The sequence below is a fragment of the Periplaneta americana genome, chromosome 3, assembly GCF_040183065.1.
Source record: "Periplaneta americana isolate PAMFEO1 chromosome 3, P.americana_PAMFEO1_priV1, whole genome shotgun sequence".
Classification (NCBI taxonomy): domain Eukaryota; kingdom Metazoa; phylum Arthropoda; class Insecta; order Blattodea; family Blattidae; genus Periplaneta; species Periplaneta americana.
In genome coordinates this window covers 38,218,666-38,227,891 of record NC_091119.1, presented here as the reverse complement: position 1 = coordinate 38,227,891, position 9,226 = coordinate 38,218,666, and the positions used below count along the sequence as shown (strand labels likewise).

Sequence of the window (9,226 nt, the reverse complement as noted above, 5' to 3'; positions counted from 1 at the left end):
TGCAGAAAGTATTCTCTCCCACCCTCATCCCTATTCTCAAACTAACCCAATTTAAATAAATCATTACATTTTTATTCCTCACAGCATCTTCCACCGAAAATTCTTACCGGAGCCAACAGGAAGATAAAAGAGACGATCTATTTTACACTATGCAATTAAAATATAACCAGACAGAGACAGAAAATAAAGCAAAAGGTTAGTTAATTGAGATTTTATTCTTTGAATATTTAGTGTACAGTGCAATGGAAAAGTCTGCAAAAACAACACTTTTTACAACGTCCATAAACATCACTCTTTAACATACACTGCTTATACACACACGTAGTATCACTTTATGTCCACTTATTAGCAAGTTTCTGGCTGCCTTCTTGTCTTCTCGAGCAACGTCTCGAACGAACGGATAAATAGAGAATTCTGGGTAATGTACCCAACACGTAGTTGTAATGTTCACCACTTACGACTTCGGACGCTGATCATCTGACCGACAGATACATAATGTAACATCTGTACTCTCATGCTTCAATCCTGCATCGTTGAGTTTCAAGTGACTTATCTTGGTCGTGGGCGTCAGGGTACATTATTGAATTCTCTATTTCAGCCAAGATAACAATGAGGGAGTTATGGCTATTTTGTTTATTTCTACTGATTCCCCCTCATTACTTATGTGACTTCTGTTCGTCCAAGTGGTTATGTCTCATTCCAGTTTCCCCTACCCGTTTCTTGCAATTTGTGACTTATACACTTTTGCAAAGTTTGAAATGACGATCAATACCATTGTGATGGGCTGGAAATCTGATGCTCTACATTATTATGGAAGAGGATAGACATGTATGCCCTCTATACCAGGCCTGGGCATAGAGGGGAAGGTAAAAGGAAAGAAGATACCAACGTCCATGTTCTTTCTGTGTGTGTAAGAAATACTGACATAAAACAAAAGTATTTCTCTCTTCATGTGATACCATTAAGAGGAAATATAAATAAATATTATTTTCACAATGTCATGTTCTTTTGGCACCATATTTTTATGCTGTCTTGAATGTTGCAGATGCAGTATGGATCACAGTCATCCTTGCTATGGTCGGGAAATTTGGTATCGCAGCATCATTTGCTGTATTCTATGTATTTGTTGGTGAACTGCTACCAACTGTAGTAAGAAGTCAGGCTATGGGCATAGCATCCTTCATTGCTGGTATTGGACTTCTAGGATTTCCATATATTGTATACCTGGTAAGTATTTCGAAAGATCCTAACACTTAACCCGAAGCTCACTGGGCAAAGTCCCCTATGGATGAGTAATTGCTATGTCTGCCGCAGATCATCAAACCAATAGGTACATTAAAGTGATAGTGCAACTTTTATAATTTCCTTTTTCATTGATGATAATATGTATGTTGTTGTTTATTGACATTTCTGGCTTTGAGCCAGAGGCCGTTTTAGGGTCTTATAGGCGCAGGACGCCCTCTCCAGCCATTGTACATAAATAATAATAAAAATATATTTACATATATGACACTATTTCTGGCATAAGTGCCAGTAGGCCTGTGAGTGCAGTGATTGAGTCCTTTTATTTTGGTGTAGACCTAATTTGTTAATTTGCGATATTTAAGGAATGGTGAACGGGAGAAGAGTTCAGGGTAAAAGATATCAGCTGATAGACAATGTTAAGGTATTATATGGGGAGATTAAGAGAAAAGCAAGAAACTGGGAAGAATGGAAAATGCTGGATTTGCAGTTAATACGTACAATTGGTAGAATTGCGGTAAGAAATTTGAGATTACCCCGAGAAAACCTGCCTTATATTATGAAAATCGACATTCAACTGCATATTCAGTAGACTACAACAAAAGATATACCACAAGTAGGGATTTCAGTCCTATGTATTGGTCGGCTTTGCCCTCATTTCTGTTAGAGCAGGCCAGGCAACTGAAGCAAATAGGAGAATCGAGCAGTATAGACACTAGTGAGTGCCAGCTGAGAGCACAGTGTTAGCTCTGTTTAGTGATCAGAGGTGGATTCGTACATTTGATTCATTATTCCAAAACCTCTTCAAGTGATATCTCTATCCAGTGCTTTTGCTTCAGTAAAGTCTCATTTCATAAACCTATGGATCAACAATTGGCTCTCTTCTGACAAAGGAAAAATTTTACAGTCTGTACAAAAGAAACCAAATGACCTGGAAATGTACAAAAACCTTCCCAGACATGTTCAAACATTTCTAACAAGAGCCAGAACAGGTCACATTGTCGCTCAATTGTACCTACACCGATTTCACATTTCTGATAATCCTACTTGTCTGTGTGTAATAATCATGATGAAGATCTGGAACACATTCTTCTATACTGTCCATCCATAAACCACAAAAGAAGTAAATTAAAATCATCAGTACCAGTTGCAGAAAACACAGCCCTGCAGTATATATTGACTACACCCCAACTCTGGCTACTAGCAACAGGCATCTATAATGAACACCGATCAAAATACCCCTCATTTCTCGTGAAAAACAACAACTGAATAGACTATAGTGGACTATAGTGGACTTTATGTTGTCAGCTAACAGCTGGATACATTAAGAAGATTGATTGATTCATTATTCCAAATTTTGAGAAACTTGTTGAAATGAAAATAATCCAAAAATCTCGCAAATCAATCACATGTTTCATAGGTTTTCTCAGTTAAGTTACTTTGAAAATGATTGATTTAAAATAATTGATGGGAGAATGAATATTTCACAAAAATTGGGATTTCTTTTAGTGTTTTATTGTAAATATTTAGATATTTAGAGATATATAGATTTTGTAGATTTTTAAGATGTAGCAGATATTTAGGTGTATTATTGTCTCATATTTTTAGAATAGGTCAGACTTGTTCAAATGAAAAAGAAACATCTGTAAGTTTTGTAGTTTTGTGTACACTCATTTGTTTCATGAATGAATTGCTCGTATATCAGTGTTGATTATTTTTTTAGAATAATCAGTTTAAAATTGATGGAATAATAATGATTAATATCCTGCTTAACTGGAAAATGAGATTTTTTTACGAATACTTTTTATTGTATTATGTAAATATTTAGTTCAGTGTGACATTCAAAACTTAAAAGAAAATTTTAAACAGAATCGCAGTAGAGGAGAAAAATTGATGGAAATATATTTAAGAAGAGGTGCTTGCGATTTCACATACTTGCAAGGGATCTTTGGGCCGATTGAATATCTATTGCACTTGCATATGACAAACCACTAGAATTTTGTAGGAAGAGAACTTGGAAAACAGCAACTTATGCACACTGTACTGTAACTTACATGAGTCCTGGTTCACTCACATCTACTTACTGTCAGTAAAAGTAAAACACACACAGAGATATACCACAGTCTAGTATATACAGCCACGAAGCTCAATACGTAGTAAATATGCATCCATAGATAGTTGCTAACCGCTAGGATCGCTACTACCGCCTCATTACAGGCAATATGAAATAGTACCTGCACAGTCTATTGTTCCTAGCACCCTCACAACTCAAGCTTCGTGACTGTATATACTAGACTGTGGATACACCGTATTTTCTCGAATTCCACCACGCCCTTTTCTTTTTTCGAAATATACAAGTAAAAAATATGGGTGTGCGGCTTATTCGAAATGAAATTTACAGGCTGTGTACAGCAGGGTGTTACCTCTCATCATAATGGGCACACTGTCTGTTGCCGGGGCTCTGGCCTCCGTGTTCCTGCCTGAAACACTCAACATTCATCTGCCACAAACATTGGAGGAAGGCGAAGCATTCGGTGCTGATTTTAAACTTTTCAGCTGTCCAAGAAGAAAAAGGTAAAGTGGTAAGAGTATTATCCAGAGCAAACTTATATTAATTTGTTGTTTTTTAATATTACTACGAACTTCTGTCTTAAGTAGCGGATGATACGTACTTCATACATTAAAAACACTAAAACAACTAAATCTAGAGTACTAGTACCAATATTTGAGAAGTTAGGTATTGTGTAATTTGACTACCAGTCATATTTAAAATGTTAATATCGGTATCTACAGCTTGTTTACATTTAGTTTAAAATATTTGGTTAACTTCAGTCAGTAATATCCTACTGCATTAAATTGCAGTGGAAAATTTAAAAAATACATTATTAAATAATGGTAGTAAAGAACTAAAGAACATTATCTTCAGTTGTCTCAGAACTTTCATTTTTTGTTATGTCCTATTTTTCACTCAATTACAGATAGGGAACATAAATAATTTATTAAATGGCTATCTTACTCGTGTTAATTATGTAAGCATGTGTGGCTTACAGCTGTTTCGGTGTTACATGACACCATCCTCAGAGCCTACTAGATCTCGGCGCTATCTCAACTTCGCTGCCTGTTGTGTGGGTGCGTTCATGTGATGAAGAGTTGTGTCAAATAGTGTGTGTGTTCTGAAATTGATCTGTGTGTTGAGAATTTGATTAGGATATGTGTTAGTGTGTCAGTATATTTCATATTGTTCTAGTGTGTTAAGTTTTTGGTTTTTGGGTTGTATGTGTAGGATTTCCATGTCTGTATTTATGTTATTGTATGTGTGGTTAGCATTAGTTATGTGTTCGGCATATGAGGATGGTGTCAAGTAACACCGAAACAGCTGTAAGCCACACATGCTTACATAATTAACACGAGTAAAATCGCCATTTAATCAATTATTTATATTCAAGTGTTAAAAGTAGTGTACGAAAGATTCAACATGGATTATCAAGATAGGGAACAATAGGTTTTAAAATAAACATAAACATGCAGCAAAATTTCGTAAATAGCTAGATTGAAATGTTACTAAAACTCATATTTACACACCAATAGGGGCAAAATTAATGTTCCTTGAGGAAAGGGCAATTTTCTCTTAGACTATTCTTGAATTCATCACTGTTCACACTATTTATATGTTATTTTGTTGCTTTTAAACTTCCAGAAATAGCTTTTCATCTAAGTTTTATAATTATTTTCTAGATGTCACGAAAACAAACAAGAAGTGAAATATATTCCTAACAAAGTTCTACCTAACGGAACAACAGATTCATCAGGGGAAAGAGTGCCAGAATCATTTCACATATTAAGTGAAGCTACGACAACATAGATAACATGTAAACTATGCAAGCTGAGTTATCATCAGTATTGGTGGATATACAGAGTGTTTCATACGTGAGTATAAACATTCAAGGATGTAATGTAGAGTTCATAATAAACCTAAAATGGCTTGTGATACGTTCTCGGGGAAAGCTTCAGTTCAGAGTTACAGAGCAAAGAAATAGTGACAAACAATACACATTGTTCTCCTTCTTTCCTGTTGGCTAATGGTTTATGCATAATTGCGAATCTTATCAAAATAAAAAGGGAGGACCAGTTGGTTGACCAATCAAGTCACCGGACTTAAGCACCTCAGACTTATTCATTCATTCATTCATTCATTTATTTTATTCCATAGATCTTACATGAGCAATGAAGCTTTAAGATGTGGAACAAGTCAAAATTTTACAATATTACAATTACAATTTTTACAAATTTTTATAGTTTTACAATTTAGTAATTTTCCACAATTTTTACAATTTTGTGCAATTTTTTACAATATTTTGGTGAGATGTAGTGAGATGAGGTAAGGTCCGAGGATTCGCCAAAATATTACCCGGAATTTGCCTTTTGGTTGGGGAAACCTCGGAAAACCCCAACCAGGTAATCAAATCAAGGGGGGTAATCAAATCAAAGGAGTTGATGCCAAGGACACACCATAGACCATCCGGCTTCAGTCCCATGGCTGTGGAAAACTTCGGAAGAAACCAAAGACCAAAAGGGGATCCAACCCAAGCCCGAATGCAGCTCCGGATCAGCAGCCCAGCGAGCCTGCCGACTGAGCTACATCGATGGCTCTACTAAAAGTATACAATACATAGCCAATCAGATTATTAAATTTACAAACGCAAACGATCATTCATCAGTTGAACTATATGTATAATACAAAACAAGTAAGTTAATCAAATTTAAGGCATAAACAATTCAACCAGTTGTGATATACACAAATTGATAATACATATCATGCAAACTACTTCAAATTACAAACACAAAGTAATCATTTTAAAAGCATATACAATTCATCAGCCAAACTATAAAAACATATACAATCAAATTAGTTCAATTTACAAACTTATTTTCGTTAAGCTATACAAAATTGTACAATTCATATGAAGCAGATTAATTCAATTTATAAGCTTAAACAATTCATCAGTTGACCTATAAAGTATACTATTCAATTTACAGCACATACAATTCATCAGTTATGCTAAACAAAAATATACAATGCATAGTAAACAGATTAAGTCAATATAAAAACATATTTTAGTTGAGCTATATAAAATTGTACATGTCATTTAAGTAGAATAATTCAATTCACAAGCATAAACAATTCATCAGTTGTGTAGAAGGTATGAGTATGTAGAAATTTGGTTAATTCTTTTCTGAACCTTTTCTCGTGGTTCTTCAAATCTTTAAGATAATTAGGCAGTGCATTGAAGACTGTTATACAAGAATAATGAACTCCTTTTTTAAAACAGCTTAGACTAACAGAGGGTAGATGAAGATCTGATTACACCTGTAGGATCGCCTGAATTTGCTCGTGTATGTCAAAGTCATTATAAACAGAACACAAAACCAGCAACAAACTGCATATGGCTACATAATTCAAAATCAACTATGTTAAGAGACCTCAGGCAAAAACATCTCTGTCTACCAGCTTAGGAACTTGCAAATCCTAAAGAGTAAGTTCTGAGAAAATGATAAATACATGTTCTGTTTATCTCGAGACAAAGTAAGAACTGAAATATAATTAATGTAGGATTATTCTTTAAAAATTAACGAATTCTCGAAATTTCTTCTTGTGAAAATTTTTATTTATATTGAGTAGTAAATGTATTCAGTTCGCTTCAAATAGTGATAGATTCAAGTTCCAATTACAGGTATGAGTTTGAAATGTCTTGAAATACTAAAACAGACTCGTATTAATTATAATATCATGGCATATTAACCAATTAACTATTCTATCACAAATTAATAAGAATCTTGGTGAACTAAAATGTATTATAAATATCTTATTACATCTCCACTTCTGTTATTATTTATGGGAACTCTTCCTGTAGAATGCTTCCCTTTTGACTCTCGAAAACATGTTATCTTTTGTCTTGCTGTACCAAGACCAAATATTATATTATGAACAAAACCATTGCATGCTCGAATTCAACCCTAAAGGTGGATTTAAAGGAAGTGACGGTATGCAATTAATATGAGTAAATACAGGAAGAGTGGTGGTGATAATTTGAAGAGAATGAATAATTGTTTACAAAAATTAACTTCAAAATGGAATAGGATATAACATAGGGCCTATTTATAACGTCAGTTATTATAAAAACTACAAATAACCTCTTAGAATGCAACATAATTTAGATATTACCTTAATATAATATATTACTACAATTATATTATAAAAAAGGGCAAGACACACAGCAGGAACCACAACTTTTCACTTATTTCCTTTCTTCCGCGTTTTGGACACATTGAATCAGATATTGATCTCACATGGGTCTCACATATCAACAAGATATGAATCATGTCTATCCCGAATTATTAGAAGTTGTTAAACTTTCATACAGTATGAAAAATTTATAACAATTTCATTAAAATTATCTGTGAAAGGGTAATTTGCTAGGAGACGTCATTGCATATAGACCACTTTTACACTAAACCTAAAATTTGTTTTTGTAAGATATACTATAATCCTAAACTAACCTAACCTAACCTAACCTTTTCCTTAATCTGTAACAGGTTACGTTAGGTTAGGTTAGTGTTTTAGTATACGTTATATACACTAAGGTTAAGTTTAGTGTAAAAGTGGTCTATATGCAACGACGTCTCCTAGCAAATTACCCTGTGAAAGTAACTTTCATATATTCATAATATGGACTGGTAATTAAATGTAAGCTAAATAAAATAAACTATTTGGGATTAATGGTAATCTTATATTAAAAAGATATATTAAATTCACATTTTATTAACCTTATTAACAGTCCTTAAATAATAATAAATCACAAATTAACAAATATAATTTTAAGAAACTTAAAATGATAATTATTATGAAATCAACACGAATTAAAAATAATGGAAATTATAAAGATATATTAAAGAGCTGTATGCCATACTAGCTTGTTTTCCAGTTTTCATATACATGCCCAGTTCATTCTAGTCCACTTCAAGCTCTATAGCTGAATGTGTAAATATTGCTCAGGTGAGAGTTGTAGCCTAGTGTAGGTCTACAGGAAATGTGGGAAATGTGTGATACAAAACTTCTTTTCAGTTCTCGGTATCCCGCTTTTTAAAGTTTCCAGTGAAAAATGCCCACCAAAAAAAAACTAATCAGTAATACCAAGTGTACAAAGTATCTAATATTATTTAAATAAAAAGAGAATTTGATTACCAGTTCCTTTGTAGTTAATAAATCATAAGTATTATATTGTGGTGACGTTGATTTCCTTATACGATGGTACTAAGTCTATGGACATGACATCTTTTGAAAATTCGGCTAAAATTGGTACTCTGTAAAATCAAGCAAAATTTTCCAGACTTGGTACCTTCTGGTATGTATATAGTATTAGATTTGGTATAGTGAGAATGACAATGGAATTAACTTCACTTATGAAAGTGTGGACTTAGTATCTTTTACAAATTCCTTAGTGTTTTTTTTTTATTCTGTTAAAGAGAAATGAAGTGACTGTATTATTTGTTGCTGTTTCTTCGCATTACAATTCTGAAATGAAGCATTATTTGAGCAAATATCACAGGCCATTGTGGTGTTGATTTGATCTCTACGTAATAGCTCTATATATTTTTTTCTTTTTTTTTTTTTACATTTACTTAGTAAACGTCTTGAATTTATAAAAGAAAAGACTGACAAAGGAAACGGACATCTGCAAACAAAAGTGAAACTAATAAAGAAATTGTGAAAAATATACAATGATTGTACATGTTTATCAGTAATAATTATTTTGTAATGATATTGAAATTGTTTTGCTTATTGTATTTGTTCTAGTGTTGTCTATCTACAAAGATCCTCTCTATTTCCATACTCATCATGTTTTTCATGTTTACCGAGCTATTGATGTGTAATTCAGTGACATTTGATTTGTTAAGAAATCGTGACGTGACGTGACGTGACGTG

At 33.3% G+C, this 9,226-nt stretch overlaps 1 protein-coding gene across 1 annotated transcript in view; it reads left to right on the top strand.

Annotated features, from left to right (window-relative positions):
* The window catches only part of LOC138695945 (carcinine transporter-like), a 31,674-nt gene extending 26,422 nt beyond the window's left edge, over positions 1–5,252 (top strand). Inside the window, exons 8-10 of the mRNA XM_069820351.1 lie at positions 1,046–1,227; positions 3,644–3,816; positions 4,978–5,252. Of these exons, the coding sequence (XP_069676452.1) occupies positions 1,046–1,227; positions 3,644–3,816; positions 4,978–5,104 (482 nt within the window). The 3' untranslated portion in view covers positions 5,105–5,252. The remainder of the gene's footprint in view (positions 1–1,045; positions 1,228–3,643; positions 3,817–4,977) is intronic.
* Positions 5,253–9,226: the final 3,974 nt, after the last annotated feature.